The 23,368-nt window shown below is 39.4% G+C and overlaps 2 protein-coding genes across 2 annotated transcripts; one reads left to right on the forward strand and one right to left on the reverse strand.

The window, feature by feature from the left end:
- The first annotated feature begins 1,475 nt into the window (after positions 1–1,475).
- Positions 1,476–23,317, forward strand: LOC144640718 (uncharacterized). The gene is made up of 5 exons (XM_078499803.1): positions 1,476–2,564; positions 4,521–4,689; positions 20,877–21,135; positions 21,639–21,866; positions 22,363–23,317. Exons 1-5 carry the CDS (start codon positions 1,763–1,765, stop codon positions 22,633–22,635), a joined length of 1,731 nt encoding a protein of 576 aa, XP_078355929.1. The 5' UTR covers positions 1,476–1,762; the 3' UTR covers positions 22,636–23,317.
- On the reverse strand, positions 8,870–18,718 carry LOC144640719 (uncharacterized). The gene is made up of 3 exons (XM_078499804.1): positions 18,149–18,718; positions 15,796–16,012; positions 8,870–8,896 (listed from the first exon to the last, which is right to left on the reverse strand). Exons 1-2 carry the CDS (start codon positions 18,429–18,431, stop codon positions 15,867–15,869), a joined length of 429 nt encoding a protein of 142 aa, XP_078355930.1. The 5' UTR covers positions 18,432–18,718; the 3' UTR covers positions 8,870–8,896; positions 15,796–15,866.
- Positions 23,318–23,368: the final 51 nt, after the last annotated feature.

The following is a 23,368-nucleotide window of genomic DNA, read 5'->3' on the forward strand; positions in this document are numbered from 1 at the left end:
TGAACACGGCCAATTCGTTACAATATTTTTTATGAACATCGTGTTTTTGTTGTTTTCTGTTTTCCTTTTGCTTGAGACATGTTTCCTTTTTTTTTATTGAGTTACAGCTTAATCAATATCGACTGAAAGATTAATTATAATAGTTTCCATCTTATTATCATTTTTTATCCTTCCTCGCTTTTATTTACCCATTTATTTATTTATTTATAATTTTTTTTACGGTGCTGATTTTCCCATCTACTTCAAATTATAGAATTTCATGACAATTGTAATAAAATAGGATTCTTCTTGGACAGTTTTTGCCTAATTCATGTAAATATGCCTTCCAAACAATAAGATTATGAGCTGGAGATTTCTTCGCGGTGGCTGATAGTGTTCGATAGTTCAGCCAATCAGATTGCAGCATTTGTATTAGTATACCAGTAGAATTTTACTAATTAACAATTGGATTATAAGCTCAACACTTCTATGAGGCATACACAATTTAAACGAATAAAGGTGCCTTTCAATAGGTATTTCATGCGTTTATTATCATTTTCATTTGACTAGCTTACTAGACTTACTAAGATACGACATTCGCACCGGATTGCTCGACGGCCTGTCTTCGACACTGCGTTTATGTAACTAGAGAAAAACATAGACACGAAGAAGATCTAATATAAACCATAGGCTAGATATTGTCTGTGTATCCCTTAGAACAGTACCAGATATTGAATTTGTTTCTGCATTACAGCGATTTCATAATATAGAGCAACTATGACCTTGCCTTCAGCTGTCAGCCGCCATTTTCCATAGCCAAACAGCGAATCAAGAGGGTAAAAGCGGACTAGTACCAGTCCCTCTGTAGCAGAGACGCTTGTATGCATGCCCGTTCCACCGCCCTCTGACGCTTTGACACTGCTAATAAGGGACGGACCATTATTTTTTTGGAGAGGGGGGGGGGGGGGGGGATGAAAAATATTGAAAAAAATTGTTTGCAGGGCCTGGAAAGACAAAAGAAATTGTTTGCAAAACGATATGTATAACAAAAAATAGTAAGAATTTCGAAAAAAAAGTTTGCAGAGGTGCATAAAGTAAAAAAAAAGTTTGCAGAGGAAATTTTTTCACCCCCCCCCCCCCTCCAAGAAAATAATGGTCCGTCCCTAATAATACTTGTGTAGCGAAGTATCCCTGGCCCACTTACGTTCACAATTTTATTTAAGAAAAACTTTACACGTGATTTGGCGTGAAAAACTTAAAAATAAAAATAAATAGATAAATAAATAAAAAATTCTAAAAATAAAAAAAATTGTTTTAGTGCTAGAGTTGGGAGGTGGGAGGGATTTGGGGGTAGGAGGTTATACGGGTAAATACCAATCGAATGATTTTTCATCTCAACAATAGCACAGAGGCAGTGAGCGTTGATTGACTTGTATTAAACTCGATTGTGTACTTTCGGGTCACCAAGTTCCCCGTATTTAAGTCATATTTCAGTCATATTTCAGTGAAGTTCAACGCTTTTCCAGTTACAGTTCAAAAGTGGGTTCAAACACACAAAGCAAGGAAAAACCTATCGTCACAATACCAATCGCGTGATTTTACATCTCAACAATAGCACAGAGGCCATAAATAGATGTTGGTATCCCCCAGCTTGCAGTCACCACGAAGTTATGTAAATAGTTGGCGCTTAGGTAAACAACAAGCTATCTTAGCAAAGCTGTTTTTGTAGGCATATGAAATCTGATCTGATTTCCGTGCTTGGAGCTGGGAGGACATAACTAAAATGCAGGTCGATGAAACTCTTGCGTTCAAAGGCAACAAGTCCAAGGGTAGGATTTGGCTGATTGTCTTTGCAGTAATTGCTGTTATCGTTTTGATTGTGGGGGTTGTGTTAATAGTTCTCGCCATCAAAAAAGAAAAAGATTCAGAGGAAACAGAGAACAAAGGTCCGGGCGAGCAAACTTCTTCGACTTTTTGTGAGTACTCCAAGGAAGCAAAACGGATTGATCTGGACGGCATTCTCTCGCGCGTGAAAAAGGCATACTACGAGAAGCTTCCTTTTAGGTTACCAGATGATCCCGATGCGACTCGTGAGGAGATTCAGAAGAAGTACAGCGCTTACAACCCGACGCCTGAGTACATCAAAGATGTCACAGACACGGCAACAAATCTGCTCAAATATGTGAACGAAGTAAAAGTGGACTCCAACAAGCTGAAACCACGGGAAAGAAAAGCACTGTCGCAGCTGAAGCATTACTTGAAAACGATGTTTGGACATCCTTTTGACATGAACTTTTACGCTGGGGATTGGATGATGGGACCGACCTTCTATTGCAGCAAACAACCCATCTGCGAGGTTGGAAAGTATTTGCAGGGGATGCTAGAAAAACTAAAGCCTGAAAACTTGGACGACTTGAAACTGATTGAGGACAAGTTAAAAGGTTACAAGGAGGGGATTTCGAGGTACATGGAAAACTTGAAAATGGGAAAACTCCACGGGATGGTTTACAGTCAAGAGGCGTGTGTATCGGGACGAAATGCGCTTAAAAGGAAATATCTGAACATCGGTTTAAAGAACGAAACAGGTTAGTTTATTTTTATTGATAGACGTTATTAAGGTACGGGGAAAATGCGATATCTATATTGTGGTAAATTCCGTGATATCTATTTTTAATTACGAAAGAGTGATTTTCGACATAATTATTGGAAGTGTTATAGTTCAACATTTTTGATGAAGGTTAGGTCGTGCTGCTTTAGCCTTGCGTAGTAGTCTTCAAAACTAGTCAATATTAGTTAAAAGTGACGTGGAAATACAATTCAACTACTGAAAAAAGCCACATTAGTTTCATTTGGTTTGAATACCTGAATTGCGTGACCTAACACACCGATTTAATTGTTGTCTTGGTGGTTTGCAGTCAGTTGCTAAGAAGTATTTGATTAGGCAATCATGCTCAATCACGAGAACGAATTAACATGATAGAGGTCAACAGACAAGCAACACATATATACCATAATAACATTGGAACTTTAATAAAGTATAACGTTTTAAAATGAAAATCGGCAATTGCAAGGTAAAAAGCACAGAGGTGAAATTGCAACAATTCAGTACACTTAGTTAACAAATTTGAAAAATAAACTGTCAGAACAAAAATAGCTACGTTGCTTTGTTTATCTTTTGGCTACATTTATTTTTCCTCAAAGTGACACCAACGGAATTAAAAACCCCTCGACAAAAACATCAATCTTTTTTTTCTATAAGGTACATCAAAAGATGAGATTGCAAGAGAAAACGCTAAATTTTCATTTAAAATCACATAGCTTCGTTGCGTTGTGATTGTTGTTAATGCATAAAGGATTATTGAAGACCATTTCATCACACTTTAGGTGATTGACAGATTCGTTCAAATCAGTTTTATTAACAAGCGAATAATAAAGGTTTATGTATCCATTAAGGCAAATCTGTCAATTTTGTTTATCCCTGATAATAAAAAGATATTTTTCTCCGGACATGTTGCCTTGACCCATAAGCGCGTGTTTACAAAGGGGTGGTCTGACGTGAACAAAACCACGTCCGCAATTAATCCACTTATCCATATCGTTTTAAACTATAACGTCATCGTAATAATGGAGTCCGTTTGACTAAGTCGTATTTGTTGGCTTAGAGAGGAATCAGACTCTCAGTTTCGCTCACAGTTACTGACCCCTTCGTCCTCGGAAACCAAGGGACAGTTTGTCGCGGCGAAAGTTGCAACTTCCATACTTCGTCTGTGAAACGAGTTTTCACAAGTAAAGTTATTTTAAGGTATGTTTTCCCCGCGAATTGGTTTCGGATAGCCAATCACAAGTGATTTCGTAATAGGCTGTTGATAGGTAACTACAGCACCTCGTCCACCTGGAAAGTTAACATAGCGGATACATGAGAGGAAACTTTTTCGTAGTGTCCTGACAGCATTTCAAGCGATGATTTCAGTATTTCCTCACGCAGTATAGAAGCGAACTTCATTGGAAGCAGTAATTTTCGCGAGAAGGGCTTTGCTAAAAATAACTTTACTTGTGAAAACGCCATTGCACAAATATACGGAAGTTGCACGCTCCGGATAATGGGCTCCTGTAGCGATGAAAGTTTTTAAGAGTTTTGTCACTACGATTTCTTCCCTTCGTTTCGCTCGACTTACTGCCCCTGGGTCTCCGAGGAGGAAATTGCTCGACTAAATTTGTTATATCCAAACCACGAACGGGTCTACTGAAAGAAACCCGAAAATGCAATTTCTGCTGAGTTAAAGGCAACCACAGTGCTAATAGATTAAACAGGTTTTGAGAAATCCACTCTTGCCGAAAAGCTCTGGTCGTCAGAGCTTTTAAGCACGAACTTGGTTGGTGTCAGTACCTAGGCTAAATGGGAAGTGGTTTGCTGGCGTTGCACAGTCTTCGAGCTTCTTGGACTTGTCAGGTCAAGCATACCATCCTGTTCATTTTTTACTGTACAGGTTCTACTTTAAACCACACGTCGCTACATTAATCTCCCTATTTCTATATCCCAGGTGTTTTGGAGGAGGGCTACGTCAAAGATGCTCTCGACGATGCCTACTACTCTAACATTACAGACGACATGAAGAACAAGTGGAAGAAAGATCATGGCAAAACTGTAAAGGAGTCTTTAATTAATTACCTTGAGGAATATATGGGAAAGCCGATGAGTCAACTGCTGAGGTAAATCTAATAGACCTAATAGACCGTAGTCGTATTCTCGGTATTGGACTGGAACTAGCTTGCAATGGACGAGGCTAATGTGGGGGAATATCATTTAAAACAGCTTCATGTCATTTGCATTTGAAAAGACTACCCCGCATAAGCTTCCGTTGCAAGCTAGTTCCAGTCCAACATCGAGGATACGAATATGATCTATTCGCGCTTGAACGCCCCTTCTCCTTCCTCTTTGAACGCCGGCCACGCAGGCTACGCTTTGTTTTGTTATTTCTTGCAATGTTTAAGAGCAATGTCACGGTATATTAAGCAATTTTTCTAATCCTTTTCAAATTGAAGGGAAACCTCAAAATAATAGTCTTCTAACGTAGAAAAACAACAAAGGAAGCCGAAATAACCAAAAATATTTTCGACAGATAGAGATTAAGACAAATTTTGAACAACAATTTTGAAAACTTTGCAAATTTTTTAAAATGTGTTGTCCGTGACGCAAATCCTTTAAGAAACTTCCTTGCCGGACGCGTCTTGGATAAAGCATAGATTTTTTAACTAGTTCATTGTACACAATCCGTCTCAATCGTCTCTGTCCAGTATATTAGTATTTTAATACCTTAGTAAATCATTGATCTGAGTTTCCTATAGAATTTTAGGTAATATTGTTGTTAAGTGAATTTTTAAGTGTTATTTACTAGAATAAGTTTGTCTTTGAATATTTGTTCCCACAGTACTAAGGCATGCTTGGGAGTTGTTGCCTACATGACACCGTAATGAGAAAATTTAAAATTTTCAATCTCTACAAGGTACAAGAGAAATCCCTGTCAAGGCCTTAAAGGGACTATGTCACGGCTAAGTTAATCTTATGTTATTAAATTTTGCCAAATATTCGCTATGAAACTAAATGTTTGCAAAGAAATTAATGCTTTGATACTAAATGACAAAACCATAGCTTCCTTGCAGCTAAATGTGTCTCCCGGGCGTCATAAATTAAAGTTACAAGCAGACAAGATTAACTTTGAAAACGGTTCCGCCGGACCATATTTCAAAAGCCCACATCGCAATCCGTTTCAATCTTCGACACTTTTGGCCATCCGTACCTTCTTTTGCATTTGGTGTGTTATTTACATATTCCTTCGCTGTTTTGAGAGGTTATTTTATACATTTAAACAAATTTGTTGGTCATTTCCTATGCCTAAGTTGGGCTAAAATCCGTGACACGGTGCCTTTAAGAAAAACCGCCCTGTCCAGTTGGATTATCCTAACACCTTTGTCGCTAGAAGCTTTTAAATCATTTGCATTTTTTCAAATCGAAGAACTCGGCATCACATTCGCTTCATCGAGGAACTCGCTGAATGAAATGGGTCGGGTAGCAGTTCTTGCAAGGTCTTACATAAATGGCCCACTACCATTTGATATAACAATAGAACAAACAACAGGAAAAAAATGTCCTAAGCCACCAAAACAATAGCAACTGCTACACAAGAGAACCAGTAGAATTACAAGCTTACTAGAGCTGCTACACCACTGAAAGCAATGGGTCCGGCCGTTCGGTCAAATGGTTATTCCTTTTTACTTTAAGGTCATTGCCCCGAAATAAAACTGAACATAGATTTTTAACCAAACTTCGCCTACTGGTTTATTACTTCAAGGGAACTTAAATTTTGAAATAAAAAAGGGGGTCACCAGATTCGTTTAGGAGCAAGACGACCATGTATATTCCATAATATAGATTTAGGCAAGCCTAAAAGCGGAGCTCCCTGGTTATTTGCCCTTTAAACCTTTTAGACTGATTCATGTTATTTTCTTTATATACATATATAGTTGTATCCTTTTTAACCATGAACAACAGCACCATATAAGAGCAAAAAAATTGATCAATAAAAAAGGATTGTCAATTAGCAGTCTGTGCATTAAACCTCCTAAAGATAAACTAGTATAAACTTTCGAAGATGAACTAGAACAAAGAAAGCTTGCGTTGTTCTAGAAAATATTCATACCCCCACCATGACTGGTATGTTATGTATCAGTCAATTTTAAAACCGCCTATGCCCCACCCCCTGGGGGCATTTGACATTTTGAAAAGTTTGGTCATATTCCTCACTTTGTAGATGCCCCACCTGTTAAGGATTTCAAACAGGGTCAAATCCTCCCCCCCCACCCCCCCCCCCCCACACACACACACTTTCCAGATTTTACAAAAGATGAAAGAAAGAAAACGCCGATGTTGCTTTTGTTTTTTGTAGCTAAGTGATAAACAAACATTAGGATAAAATCTCTTCTGACAAGGAATCCACACTTACATGTAACTTGTTCCTCCCCCGCTCCCTCTCTCCTCCCCCGCCCCCTCCCCCACCCCCTCACCCCAAATGGCAGCTTTTTTTTTGATGGAAATGGTGGACCAATACGAAAAATAACAGCTTTCTGCTAGCAAACCGGAGTTAAACAAGCAAGCAAGCCCCAGGCAAAAATAGTGACATTTTGTCATAGTGCCAAATACAGTCTGTAGGGTCCCCCAAAAGGATTAAGCACCTTTTTCCCTTCATATCAGTTCTGTTAACTACATGTAAACTAAGCAAAAATTAATTTTGCCCAAGCGGAAATACTGTTTGTTAGTCATAAACTCAGGTATAGATTGTTTGGCAAAAATTTAACCATTCATTTGCCTGCATATCAAACCATGCAAGTGTAATATATTTAGACTACTGTTACATAACCGGAAGTTGTGTTAAGCTATTGCACCATATGTACCCAGGATGCTTAGCGAATAAAGTGTTTTATTATATAAACATCAGTGAAATACCAGGAAATCTTTCGCGCGAAAAAATCATATCTTCACACGTGAAAATAACATGTTATTTTCACATGTGAAGATATCGATTTCGAAACATTTTCTGACAAGTTTGCCCTGTTTCAATGCTGAAAGAGCCAAAGTAAATCGACATTAAGTCGAAACATCTTCGGATCTTCCTCGGCAATCTTCGGATATCTTCGGACATTTTCGGAAAAGTTCGGAAAATGTTCGGAAACATTCGTACGACCTTCGGACAACATTTTGCAAATCTTCGGAAATCTTCGGAAAATGGTCGGCAATCTTCAGAAAATCGTCAAAAACATCGTAATTAGTAGGTTTATATAATAAACAGAATATTACATGGTTGCTTGGAGATATGAAATTTATCTTCTCGTGTTCAAATCGATATCCCACTCGTTCGCTGCGCTCACTCGTGAGATATCGATTTGAACACTCGAAGATAAATTTCATATCTCCGCGCAACCATGTAATATCCTCTATGTGTTGTTCAGCCATATTGAAGCTGTGTTGTTTCCTTGTTTAGAAGCTATCTTTATTGATATGCTACAGCAAGCATGAGCAACAAATATAACATAATAATTAACTGTACTGAAACAGAAGACTTTTCAACAAATAACTGATCTGTGAGACACAACTGAGACACACCCACAAACCAAAATAGCTGTGTTCAATGTTTATCATTTAATGACTGAGTTTGGTTTCGGTGAAGTAAAAATTTGGCTGGCTACAAACAACAGATTGCATTATATTGCAACATGTGATATTTGTTATTAGTAGAAACTCAGCTGTGTTCTAATGGAAATCCGCGAATCTGATTGGTTCTCCCACTGATTTCTATTCGCCGATAGAAAACAGTCGCGCGCTCGCGTAGCTCTTTAAGCGGTAAATTTTCTTCATTTTTGTCTTCAAAGTGCACAATATTGTAGGTTTTGGACTGCAATCCTTTAGAGTTTCTACTAAAAAAATTAGACTACTCGCCCTCGTTTTCTATGAGCGATAGTCAACTCGGCTGCGCCTCGTTGACTATTTGCTCATAGAAAACTTGGGCTCGTAGTCTAATTGTTAAATAGAGATTGATGAACTGCAGCCTATCCCATTATCATGATTACTGTTCTTTGCAGTGTGAGCACTGGGAATTAAATGTTTGGGTAGCAATAAATGAATAATATTTTTATATTGTGTTACCAGAGATCCTTTAAGAAATATGTACATGGTTGTATCACCTCTGGCTTTATTTTATTAACTTAAAAATTACACCAGTCCATATACAGTGCAAGTACATAAGTATTAGTTTGTACATGCAATGAAAAAAATAATCTGAATGAATAAATAATAATGTGTTCATTTATCTCTCTGTGTGTCTGCATTTCTCTGTGCAAATTCCACTACTCGTGTACGTTAACCCTGAAAAAGGCAAAAGACAGATAATTTTGTTGATGATCATTGGCATCAATATTTTTTAATTTTAATATATTAAAGTAATTCAGAAGACTCTATAGATAAATAAAAAAGAGATATTTTTCAAAGTTTTGCCTGGGCCGCCCAGGAACTGTGTTCACTTGGGAGATATGTTCAGGACCAAAAAATCCTTAATTCACAGTGAGTGTGACAGCATAATTTTTTCAACCTACTGAAGACATTAATAGTGCTTAATCAATAAGCTTAGGACCTGGCACATGCCGGAGCTTTGGTGAGTTTTTTAAGTTTTGGGGTGAATCAGCAGCTAAAATTAATGAGTTTTCCCTACAAAATAACTTGCTTTAAGACTCTTATCTTAATTGCTTTCTAACAGGTGCTGTTGAAAGCACTGTGATTAATTCCATGAAAGCATGCATATTCTGCCCAAAACTTTAATCAGGGGTGTAGCTAAGCTTTAAAAAACTCTACCCCGGCTCATCAACAAGCTCAGCTGGCTTTTCTGGCCTTAGCAGCTATCAAAGTTAACTCAGTAAGCCTTTCCTTCCATGTGGAATTTCAGCTGAATTTAAGTTCTATGTATACTTATACCTAGTACGACAACAAGATAAGATAGGGCTTGAGCTTAGTTATTAAAGTTAGGTATTAACAATCGGAATTCCAACAGGTCAATTTGCACTTCTCCCACAAAATCATTACAAGTAGTCCAGAAAATTTATCAGGTCAGGTTAAGCAGATCTTGTAGGCCCAGTTTTGTCCTCAATGGGGAGGGGTGGGGGTAAATGACGGGGATGATCGAATGGAGGCAAAACTCAGAACCCCCCCAAAAAATCCCTAAGTCTTCTGACATTACCCAAAAAACCCCTGGACCAAATACAACCCCCCCCCCCCCTAAAAAAAAACCCTTGTCAAATTACCCCTAATTTGCCAGGAGGGGCAATAACATAACACAAAGAACGCCCATTTTGTTTATTTGTCATACCATAAAATACGCTAAGGCCCATGGACAAAGGCACTTAAGTTCGTTTTTAATACCCCGAAAAATCCGGGATCCCCTATCTAAATACAGACACCCAAAAAAATACTTCCCAAATTTTCCAACCCAAAAAAATCTCGGAATTGAAAATTTCAAACCCAAAAAATTCTTCGATCATCCCCGTCAGTAACCCTGGGCCTTGTAGCATTTGTTGTAAGCTTAGGTCAGCGGTCTACATTGGGCGCATGCTCATAGTAATAAAACGTGTTCTGTACATCCGCCATCTTGTGTTGTGTTCCTTTACACTTCATGGTGTCAGAAGCGGGATGGAGCACCTAAAACCGCCTGAAGCTCTCATACTGAGTGCGGCGACGAATAAAGCCGAGGCATGGCGGCGGTGGAAGATGTCCTGGGAGTTGTACAAAGTGGCAAGTGGTCTCGATAAGAAGGATGAAAAAATTCAAGTCGCCACGTTGCTCCATGTGCTTGGAAAGGAATGCGTGGAGGTCTATTCAAATTTCGTTTGGGAAAACGAAGGTGATCTTAACAAAATAGCGGTAGTGGAGGAGAAATTCAAGGCTTATTGTGCGCCATTGACATCAATCCACTTTAATCGCCATTTGTTTGTCGAACGCAAACAGCAAGACGGCGAGACAGTCGACGAATTTTGCAGCGCTTTGAAAACACTTGCCAAGAATTGTGATCTCGGCAACAAAGAAGAATCCTGGGTAACGTCCATGTTAGTTCTGGGCCTCAAGGACCCGAGTGCAAAGGAGAGACTTATGGAAAGAGATCAGAATCTCGAAAGAACATTACAAGCCGCACGTATCTCCGAAACGAGTAAACAACATATGAAGACTTTAAAGGACGAGAGCAGCAAAGTTGAGAAAGTAGATTCAGTAGACGGTTCAGGTCGTAAGCATCAAGGTGGTATTGGTTGCAGGAACTGTGGTATTTTTCATGGGCTTGGGAGAGGTTTATGCCCAGCAGCTGGTAAACAATGCCACAAGTGTAAGAAGATGAATCATTTTGCAAGGATGTGCCAAAGCCCAGGAGGACAAAAACAGCAGGTAAACACAGTTTATGATTTTGACTCTGACTCTGAGACTATGTTTATTGGTTCAGTCAACTCGGGGGACCAAGACTGGGTTGAAACAGTAGATTTTGGCAGTGTTCAAGAGGTGTTTAAGCTAGACACTGGTGCCCAGTGTAATGTTTTGCCAAAAACTGTGTATGACAAGATCACAACTATGCCTTTGCTACCATCCTCTGCAAGACTAGAAAGTTATTCGAAGACCTCTATAAAACCAGTTGGAAAATGTGAGTTGACATGTTGTGTGCGGGGGCAGAAACATCAAGTCTTATTTCAAGTAGTAGATGGCAGTTATACTCCCCTCCTAGGTCGGGCTTCCTGTGAACAGATGGGTCTAATACAACGCATAAACACTATCAGTAGCAGAAGTATCCTGGATGAATTTCCAGACGTATTCCAAGGGCTGGGATGCCTACCCGGGAAATATCACATCAGCATTGACCCCTCTGTCCCACCTGTCATCCACCCACCCAGAAGAGTTCCTCACTCAAAACGGGACCCGTTGAAAAAAGAGCTAGACCGCATGGAAAGTGTTGGCATAATTGAGAAAGTGCCCTTAAATGAACCAGCAGATTGGGTTAGCAGTCTTGTGTGTGTTGATAAACCAGATGGGTCCATTCGGGTGTGCCTTGATCCAAGGGATCTTAACAAAGCCATTAAGAGGGAACATTACCCACTTCCTTTAGTGGAAGATATCACAGCCAGTTGCGCAGGAGCTACATTGTTTTCAACCTTGGATGCTGAAAAGGCTTTCTACCAAATTCAGTTGGATGAGGAGAGTAGCAAACTTTTGACATTTAATACACCTTTCGGGAGGTATCGTTACCTGAGGATGCCAATGGGTATCAAGTCTGCCCCAGAAGTGTACCAATGCAGAATGGAGCAAGTGTTCGAAGGGCTCACAGGAGTCAAAGTTATCATGGATGACATAATTTCGCATGGAAGCAGCAAGGAAGAACATGATACCCATCTGAGGGCTGTTTTGCAGCGTGCCCGAGACAACAATCTGCGATTAAAGAAGTCCAAGTGTCATATCGAGCAGGAAGAGGTGAAGTTTCACGGGCACGTTTTCACAAAGGATGGGTTGAAGACTGATCCAGAGAAAGTAAGAGCAGTGGTCGAGATGCCAAGGCCAGCTGACAAGGCTGGTGTTCAGAGACTGTTGGGCATGGTTAACTATGTCAGCAAGTTTATTCCAAACATGTCAGACCTTACTGCACCCCTAAGACAGCTGTTACATCAGGATGTAGAGTGGCACTGGGAAGAGCAGCACGAGGCCAGTTTCAAGAAAGTCAAGGAAGCTCTTGCTCTCTCGCCTGTGTTGGGGTACTACGATGCTAAGAAAGAGTTAACCCTCCAAGTGGATGCCAGCTCAACAGGTCTGGGTGCAGCACTGATTCAAGAAGGGCAACCCATAGCGTACGCTTCAAAGGCACTCACGCCCACCCAACAGAAGTACGCCCAAATTGAAAAAGAACTCTTGGCTGTGGTATTCGGGTGTGCGAAATTCCAAGAGTATATCGTGGGTCGTACGGTCACCATTGAAACGGATCACAAGCCTTTAGAGTCAATCATCAAAAAGCCCTTACATGCATCACCATTGCGCCTGCAAAGGATGCTCGTTCAACTCCAACGCTACCCAGAAATTAACCTGGTCTACAAGCGTGGTGTAAGTCTACAGAAATAACTGAGAAGATCAAGAAGTGTCCAGTGTGTCTAGAGAATCGGCCAAATCAGCAGTCTGAACCGCTAAAGTCACACGAGATTCCGCCACTGCCTTGGGCTAAGGTTGGCACAGACCTTCTGTACAAAAACGGTAGGAACTACCTTGTGACCATTGATTATTACTCCAAGTGGCCAGAACTGACCTTGCTTAACTCTATGACCAGCACTTCAGTCATTACAGCCTTAAAGTCTCAATTTGCAAGGTATGGTGTCCCATCAGTCGTCATGTCTGACAACGGTCCATGTTACAGTTCTGAGGAGTTTAAGCAGTTTTCACAAGATTGGTGTTTTCAGCATGTCACATCTAGTCCTGGCTACCCCCAGTCTAATGGTCAGTCAGAGAAAACGGTCCAAACCCTCAAAGCTATGCTGGAGAAGGCTGATGACCCATACAAAGCCCTTCTTTCATACAGAAATACGCCTTTGGAAGGTGTAAATTTGTCGCCAGCTCAGATGCTTATGGGTAGACGTCTGAGAACCCCCATCCCTGTAACTGAGGATATGTTGAAACCCCAACCGTATGACCCTGAAGAAGTGCTCCCAAAACTTAAGGAAAGGCAAAGAAAGCAGAAAATGCACCATGACAAGACAGCTAAGGAATTGCCACCCCTGAAGGAAGGTGAGGTTGTGAGAGTAAAGGAAGGCAGAAAGTGGAACCCGGCCAGAGTCACACAAGTTCTTCCTTCACCTAGATCCTATAAGGTGGAAACGGAGAATGGAGAGTACCGAAGAAATCGTCGGCATCTGTTAAAGACTGGAGAGTCACAAACACAAGATGTCACAACTGATGATGACCTAATCGAAACAGGATCAGAGTCAACTTCTGTTGCAGCTACCCCTGAGCATCCTGAAACGCAACCGGTTGTAACGCCAACGACTACTACCTCTCGATCTGGTAGGACAATCCGTGAGCCTGAGAGATTTAAAGACTATGTTAAGTACTAGAGACAGTGTGAACTCTTAGTATACTTATATTAACTTTGTTTGTTGAGTTTACAAGTTAAGGACCATTTTGCTTAGTCACAGTTCAGTCATTAAGTCTCGGTTTGTTTTTGTTATTCCTTTGTAACGTTCGTAAAAAAAGGGGGATGTAGCATTTGTTGTAAGCTTAGGTCAGCGGTCTACATTGGGCGCATGCTCATAGTAATAAAACGTGTTCTGTACATCCGCCATCTTGTGTTGTGTTCCTTTACACTTCAGGCCTCAACCGTCCCCACCCCCTCTTTTCTTAAACAATGAAAACATTATATTTAAGTATGCTGTTACATGTTAATTGTGCATATTTAATTCCTCAAGAACCAGGATAATTTTTAGGGAAAAACAAATTTTCCAAGGGGTTAAAACAAATAAAATGACATATAATTAATTAGCGATAGATTGATATTTTTCTGTTCCTAAAATCAAAGGAACTATTTACATGTACCAAGATCTCAATGCAGTAATTCTGTGCAAACAAAAAGTCAAAGTCATGTTTTGGACTAGCAAATATCTTTTTTATTGTACTTGAATGGCAATAAAAGAAATTCAATTCACACAAAGTATATACGTATAGTACAAGTACAAGTCTTATAAAAGAAAAGTATTTTAAAATTTATAAATTGACTGCCTTTTTGTTTACTGAGCTACTTGATAGATGAATTTGCTGTGTAATGACCTTTTTTGTTCACGGTGGAAGATAAGGAAAATTCTTATGCCCAAAAGATATTTAATTAGTTGCACTTGTAGAAATTAAGTAACTTTCAGCCCTGGAAGTTAGTGGGGAAAGGGGACTCCCATATCGAACAGGCAGAGATGCTCGTCAGAAAATTTGAATTAAACCGTCCCTTAAAGGGGACCAATCTGGGCATTGATTACACTTTTTGACCCCTAAAAGATACCATTTTGGTACATTTTAAAATTGATATTTTTCTATATTTTTTCTTGTGCAACCCTAAACGAGACCTTGAAGGCAAAAAATACCCTCCTTTTTCCCAGAACACACAAAGAGAGACCAAAATCTGAAATAATTTAAATCATGTATACCTCTAAGCAAAACAATAAAAACATCCCTGTCTCTTCCATTGGATTCCCCCCCCCCCCCCCCCAGGGCTTTCAGCCAATTTCTTCGTAAACAATTTTCATGATCAATTTTACTTATAAAGTCTATAGAAAGAGTAACAAAGTAAATCAGAATACATTAATAATATGTTCCAACGAAATATTGTACCCAGACGTGTGTTTTCAAAACCCCTAAAAACTGTTTAGAAAAAGACAGAGAACGACAAAGAGCAAAAAGAGTCGAAGAAAGAGAAACAAAGAGCAGCATGAAGCAGAGATGGAAAGGCGAAGGTAAAAAGCAAGGAACAAAAACAGAAGAGCAGCGTAAAGTCAAGCGAGAAAGACAACGGGAAAAATGAGGGAACAGTACCAAAGTGCATGACATGAAAAGGACACAAGTCAATCTAAAACAAAGTTGGGCACTCAAGCAAGAAGTAGCTCCTATGCATTTTAAAGCCTGTGTGATCAATCAACAAATAAGGCAGTGAAATTATAAACAAAATCGCACTTGTGAGAAAATGCTTTAAGGGGAAATCCGCCAGGACTTCGAGTAGTTATTGGACAAAATTATGTACCTTATTGCAAACTTTTTTGTTACTGCTTCAAATATCTTATCAAAAGAAATCTTTTCTAACAACACCAAACATCAAAAACAAATTTCGAAGTTCCGCTAAATTCCACTGAATCGCTTAAGACGAATTTACAAAACTGAATGGCTACACGTGAGATGTTGCCTATACCTTGTGAACTTTGAAATTCATTTTCTCAGACTCTGATAAGAAATTATTGTTGGTGTTATCACGGATAATTACTTACATCTTTACCTTTTATTAAGGTTAGGAAATAACGCAATAAGGAATAGGATATTTTAAATTATTCTGGTACTTGACTTTTGTCCAACTTTAATAAATATTAATTACTCGACTTCCTAGTGGATTCCATCTTAAACACTAAAATCAAGTCTTTTTTTTATAAATTATGGAATAATGAATGTTAGTAGTTTTTACTAACAAAATTACAATGTCACTTGAAACACTATCAATGACTTACCGGTACCAAGTTGTAATTTTCCTTTAGGAATTGCACCAAATTCACTCTCAGTTCTTCATGTGAAATTTCTATTCCTTTCACATTATTTGAAGTTGCTCCACCAGTGCATAGAACATACAATTGCCCAAACCATGATTTTCAGAAATTAAGAATCCTTTATGTGATGTAATCCTTTCCAAATCTTCAGGCCTCTGCGACTCGTCTGCACCATAATAGTACATTCCTAGCAAAAACGTGCAAAAATATGTCAATTATCATTATTATCTGGATGATGACAATAACTGATCAGAAATATTTATCTCTCAGTGTTGATACTTAGTGATTCACTGAAAGAGAGGGGCACACAGGTAATGAATAGGCTCAGCTAAAATGTATGACATAAATCAACAACTCTATTGCATTCAGAAAGAATCAAACTGTCGTCATTCTAAAGTTGTTCTGATAAAAGGACTCAGTCTGATATTTCCTTGTAATGTGTTAGGACTGCTAAAATTCAATGTCATTTATTAGATCGATAATTGATAATTACTGTGTTGTCTGCTATTTAAGGATAAAATTTAAAGTGGATGATATTGGATAACAACAAAGGCTTATGCATTCAATATTGTTTATCAATTATCAATATTGTTATTGAATGATTTGGATTGTCACCTCTTCAGTCATATCGATTGCAATGCAATATCATGCATTTTGACCATTTTATAGATCGTTCATTGCCTTCAGTTTTCATCAAATGAAAACGGAATGTAAAAAGAAGCCCTGGTATCTTAGTCGTTTAACCGTGAATAAATAGAAGACAGTAGTAAATCACACAATGAAATACAGTAGTCCAAGAACTGCGTTAAACATTCAGGCAAACGTTAGCTATAAATGACATCAATTTGATTGCACAGTTTCGGAAAAGCGGTAATTCGAGATGATAAAAATATTTGCAAATCACAGCAGCATAAAACAGCACGAAATGTCTATAAATCAATCTACAGAATTTCTAAACTAATACTCAATTCAACAGTGCTGTCAGATCAGCTGTCAGTAAGGGCCGGTTGTATTTTGATTATCAATATCAACCGACTGATTGAGTTTAATAAGCTTATTCATTTTCGATAATTTGCAATACTGATTGATCATGAGCTGTCATGGCTTTCATCGATTGCTCATAGCCTTCGGTTTCGATTTATTCACAACGTAACACGCATAACTAAGAAAAGAATTATAATACAAAATAAACGTCAGGTTACTGTACCGTCAATTCCGGGAAAGTGCTAGACAAATTCCGAGAAACGTCAAAACTACAGCGCCAGCATAAACCAGATCAAAAGGTCCGAAAATCCATGGTGGGCAATTTATTCAGAATTTCTTCTCTATTGGCGCAGCAGATTCTGTTTTTAGGCACACAGCTTTCTCTGGGATTTTTTAAGTCCGTTGCTACATTTAAGATGGGCTCTTGTCCTTCCAAAAAGCGGAAGATTTACATTATCTGGCATCAGCAGCCATTTTGTCTTGTGAAATGATGTCACAAAACTCACTCTCTACTACTCCCTAAGTTTTGATAAGTTCACAACGCGCCGGGTATACCGGTATTAGGCCATCCCCTTTTTTTTTTTTCGTTTATCGTCGTATGTGTTTTCTGATTTTGGGTCGGTCGGTCGGAATTAAAAAAAAAAAATTAAAAAAAAAAGTGGATAAGGAGTCTGGAACTAGGAGGCCCGGTACCTCAGCATAATGTCCGTGGAGCCTGTAAACAAGAAGACATGGTTACAAAGTCAACATGGCGGCAATGGAGGAAGGAAAAATCGACGTCGTGGTTAAACTCAAACAAGAACAGCGAAAAAAGGATGAAACATTATTTAAAATAATGTGTCATTGCCTTCTATACCTTCTGTATAAATTTTTTTTTTTTTTTTGAAAACGCGAAAATCTGGGTCGGTCGGACGACGCTAAACAGAGAAAAAAAAGGGGATGGCCTTACAGTAAATTCAAAATTTTTAATATAAAACAAACTGAGCTATCGGCTTTTATGCGAACCCGGAGAACGCATTAAACGAGAGAAAAAAATCAAAAATTCGTGACAGCTAGTATGAAAGAAAACATATCGAACATACTGGAAAATGAAATGTTGTTTTTCAGTGTTTTTACTCCTTCTGACACTGAACCGGAATGCTTTTAGCCCGGTTTTCATCGAGCATTTGCTTTCCAGTCTCGAAGACATTTTTATCACAGAATCAAACTCTCAGGCTCCTATTTATAAAACTGAATTTCAACGAATAGTAATATTTTTTTAGTGGCAAAACTAAGGAATAACATAAGCTTTAAGCAAGTAAAATACGGTATAAATGTAACACTGCAGTTTCGTACTCACCTTCACCAAAACACTGTTCGTTTTGTCTCCGTTGCCTTTCCTGTTGTTCTTCCCTACATCTTTGCCTTCTTTGCCGTCCTCTTTGTCGTTCTCTTTCTCGCTGTTCTTCGCTATTTCTTTGCCTGTTCTGTCGGCACCTTTTTTGCTCTTTTTGTCGCTGTTCTTCGCTACGTTTTCGTCTGTTCTCTCTTGATATTTCTCGCTCTCTTTCCCGTCGCAGTTCGCTTAAACCCTGTCTCCTCGAAGTTAAGTTTCCTCCACTCTCGTTTGTCGACATTGACATAACAAGAGACCGAAATAAATACGTTTTTCTCAAGTTCTAACCTTCAGACTCGCTGAATAGAATTTGACAATAGCCCGAGTCGTTTTGAAAAATTTCTTTGCCAAGAGAATTAAACGCTGAGATTTCGCGCCAAAAAAACGCGGGTTGCCACAGTAATTCATCCCCAGTCCTTTTCCGTGCGTACGGTCGGACGGTCACGTGACAACCAAAATTTTCCGGCTCGATGGTTTCCCAAAAATTCTAAGGTATGGGGCTACGCATGCGCGCGCCTTCGGCGCTTGCGAGCTCCGCTATAATTCCTTTATAATTCCTCTGCAAGTACTGGCAAAGTACACTTTTTTAGCCATAATTTATTTTTCAAACACATGAATTGATCTGTTTTCAGTTTACAGAAAAAAATTTGATCGCTACACCCAAAATATGAGAAAAAATTGATAGGTCACCAGGCTCGTTTAGGAGAAAGTGACAAAGGTGGACAATTTAAAGACCACCAATCCGAGTCGGTGGTGGAGTGAAGTGAAAAAGATCGCCGGGATGACTACTGCTACAGGCGGAGATGACATTCGATCGCAACTCCATTTGGATGCTATTGAGAACAAGTCACCAAAGGAAATTGCTGATCTTATTAACACCGCCCTGCTGGAGCCTATGCAGGAGTACAACCCTCTTGAGACTCTTCCTCCCTTTGATCCTGACTCGGATGTTGTCAACCTCAGTGTTACCAGTGTTGCTTCGGCCCTCCTTGCTTTAAATCCTCGCAAGGCATCGGGGCCAGACCAAGTGCCTAATTGGGTTCTCAAGGAGTATGCGGACTGTCTTGCTGACCCAGTGTGTTCAATACTAAATTCATCATTTGCTGAGCAAAGGCTCCCCTCGCAGTGGAAATATGCTGATGTTACCCCACTACCCAAAGTCAAGCCTGTTACGGTCGTCTCGAAGCACATTAGACCAATCTCGCTAACCGCTGCTCTGTCAAAGGTTGCTGAGGACTTTGTTGTCCATGCTTATGTTGGCCCTGCTATTTTGGAAATTGTTGACCCCAACCAATTTGGCGCCATACCGAAGTCCTCTTGCGCCGACGCTCTGGTTTCCATGCTGCACACTTGGGCACAAGCCACAGACGGAACCAGCGCTGCAGTGAGAATAATCCAACTAGACTACAGGAAGGCTTTCGACTTGATCGATCATCAAACATTAGTCAACAAAGTCTTGTCTCTTCGTATACCACGTGGTGTCGCTCGTTGGGTCTGTGATTTTTTGATGGACAGACAACAACGTGTGAAACTCTCTGCCGACTGTTTCTCAGAATGGGGAACCGTACCATCTGGCGTGCCTCAAGGCACCAAGCTTGGCCCCTGGTTATTTGTCCTTATGATAAATGATCTCAGCCCCTCTGATGTACAGACTTGGAAATACGTCGATGACACTACCCTTGCTGAAGTGGTCGCAAAGGACAGTGAAAGTAACATTCAGGAAGCTGTGGACACGGTAGCTCTCTGGTCGCGCTGCAACAAGCTCCAACTTAATGTGGACAAGTGCAAAGAGTTAACAATAGACTTTAAGAAAATCAAACAGTCTTTTGCTCCCATTTCGATTAATAGTTTAGATCTAGATTTGGTCAACAGTGTTAAGATATTAGGTGTCACCATCACCGATACGTTGCATTGGAATAACCACGTTACGGAAATCATAAAGAAGGCCAACAAAAGACTATATTTTATCAAATTACTAAAAAGAGCTTGTGTCCCAAGAAAGGTCATTCTTAACTTCTATTGTACATGCATAAGACCAGTTCTAGAGTATTGCGCGCCGGCTTTTCACCATAGCCTTCCCGCTTACCTAAGCGACGATATAGAACGTGTACAGAAACGCGCGCTATTTATTATCGATCCACAAGCATCATATCAGGATATCCTATCAAGTTGCAATCTAAGCACCCTAAAGGAACGACGTTCTATCCTGTGCAAGAAACTCTTTAATAAGATTATGCTGGATAGTAGCCACAAATTACATAAGTACATACCACAAGAAAATGTAAATATGTATAACCTCAGAAGTCAACGTCATTTTCAAGCATGTAAGGCTAGAACAAATCGTTTTAAACATAGTTTTTTTCCTTCTATGTCAAATTTTTAATATAGTTATAATAGATTTTAATAGTTGTATTTTTAATATAGTTATAATAGATTTTAATAGTTGTATTTTTAATAATTTATGTCTGTAAATTTTTACGCAATTCAGTTTTTAGACTGCCATGTAAGAATATCAATAAACTATCTATCTATCTATCTATCACAATTTACTTCTCTCGCGGACTAAGCCGCATAGAAAAAAGCCGCCATTTTGTTGATGTGCGCGCGCGCGCTAATTACGCTGTTAAAATTCTGCGCAGTAAGGATGCGCAATGCAAAACAGGGCAATGACCTTAATTTGTTCCTTATATAGGTATCTACAGTACGAGCATTACCACTATTGCGTTCCAAGTAATGTTTCAAGCGGGTTAGCCTCTCTTCCACTAGCTCATGTATGGTTTGATGGTAACGAGAACACATCTTGGCCAACAAACACAAAGTTATCTACTGGAGTCAAGCTGAACGGTTCAAAAACATACGCCATGATATTACCATATTTCACCACTAATGACATGACGCCAATGGATGTTCACAAATTGGGCCAAGAGCAGCTGGCCAAGCTTTACCCACTGGTAAGAACACCTTATTAATAACGAGATTTGAAACTGAGCAATATTCAAACTGGACTTAAGGGCCGTACTGCTAACACCGTTTCTATCATGACAACAACAACAACGGTACTAAAGCTTTATTTGCATGGCTATAAAACGTTACAGCATTGCAAAAGCACAATGTAAAGAAAAATGTTATACAAACAAAACAACACAAACAAGAAAAACAAAACAAATAACAATCAATTATAAAGCGTTTTACAATAATTTTTTCGCATATCAATACATGACTACATCAGTAATAATTAGTAAAGTTCTTTAACTGCAAAATTCATATTGAAATTGATAATTACTTGGAAATCTAGAGATTTTGCAAGGAGTGTTTCTGATAACTGTGTTTTTCTCTTCTTTTCGGACTAAAGTAAGGGAACTCTTATTTTTGGAAATGACTGTGTATCTGTAGTTCAAAAATAAACGCTTGTTATATTGCATTTTATCTGCAACCGATATTATTATATTCATAGGCCATAGAAGCTGCGAGAAGCGACATTGGAACAGACAACAAAACTAAAGCCATCGAAGAATTTAAGAAGAAGCTTGACTCAGACGATAATTACTTCAATGATAAAGCCTTCCCTGATAACGAGTCTAATGATGAAGCATATGAACGATGCAGCAGTATTGACGGAGCAAAACAATTTTGTCCAGAACGATGGAAGGCTTTACAAAGTTGGTTCAAAGAGGCCAGAATGGTAAGAATGCACTAGATATATAGACTGTCTCGCTGAATGTATTACCCCATTGTTTCTTGTAACTGAACTAATTTATTTTATCAACAGGTATTTTGCAAGTATGCTAGCATATGTTGTTTTAAATGCTCTGCCCCATCCCTGCTCAGGGAGCAGGGATGGCGCAGTGGTGAGAGCGATCGCCTCCCACCAATGTGGCCCGGGGTTCGATTCCCGGACCCGGCGTCATATGCATATGTGGGTTGAGTTTGTTGTTGGTCCCGTCCTTGTTCCGAGGGTTTTTCTCCGTGTTCTCCGGTTTTCCTTTCTTCATAAAAAAAAACAACATCACTAACTTTCAATTCGATCTGGAATCAGTGGGATCGGAAGAGCCACTAGCTACATGTACGTGTAGATGCCCTGTAAATTTTTATTCCTATTCCTACTTTATTTAACTGATGAGATCATACCACGTCCCCAAAATAGCGATGTCATTTTATGCTTTTATTCACTTCATCAGGTGATGAGTATGTTGTATCCCAAAATAACGGACATGTTCTACTTCGCGGGAGATAAACACTCAACACCCAACTGTCCAGTTGCATTAGTGCCTGATCTGAACCCGTCCAGCGGTATACAGAGTTACGACGGAAGTGATCCGATGTGCCATAAACCTGCACATTACAACATTCCGTTCTTCTTGAACAGGCTGGGTCCTAAATTTTCTGAGTGGAGCATAAATGCCCATGAGGCACGGCCGGGACACCATATTCAGGTATTGTTATACGCTTGAAATTTATCTTCGGGTTTGCAAACGAGGATTGGAGAGAAAAGAAATTATATACGTGTAACTAAAGCAAAATTATGCCGAAACTACAGATTCAAAGAAGCGTTAAAAGTCACAGTTGTTCTATGAAACGGTGGTTTGACGGCTGACCGGCGTTCAATTAAACCGAATTGTCTCCTGATGGTTAAACTTCTATTCGTTGGACCTGTCGTTTTGGGCCCTTGTTGTTAGGTCAACCGACTAGAGCCTCGAGTTTTTGACTTTTTTGTCCCTCCACAGTTCTGTTGTTAATTTTTTTTCTGTTGATGCTTAGGTCCACTGACAAACTCAATCAGCTTGTCCCGTCTTCTAAAGAGGGCGGAAAAGTTCCCGACATTTTTTCTATTAAATTTTTGTGCTAGGCTATCGTCTTGTAGTGTTTAAATACCTAGTGGCGTTTCCCTTTCTGAAAGGTAGAAGGTGACTCATTATTTTCATCTCACTTCTCGGTAAGAGAACATCGGTGTGGGGAGGTTATGGGTTCGACTTCGGTTGGGAGATTCCAAAGCTCTTTTCGAATAGCTTGTGTTGTTAACTGGACAACGACCATCTCGTATCAATCTTTCTTTACACCATACTAAATTTCATGTTTGATTCCGGAAACATCAAGTCACTGACAGACCCTGACCTAATCCTATGCCTAAGCCTACAAAAAAGGTACCATAGGATATGAATTTCAACATGTATTTCATTTCTGTCA

The sequence above is a fragment of the Oculina patagonica genome, unplaced genomic scaffold (genome assembly GCF_052425735.1).
Source record: "Oculina patagonica isolate OP01 unplaced genomic scaffold, crgOcupat unplaced43, whole genome shotgun sequence".
Classification (NCBI taxonomy): Eukaryota; Metazoa; Cnidaria; class Anthozoa; order Scleractinia; family Oculinidae; genus Oculina; species Oculina patagonica.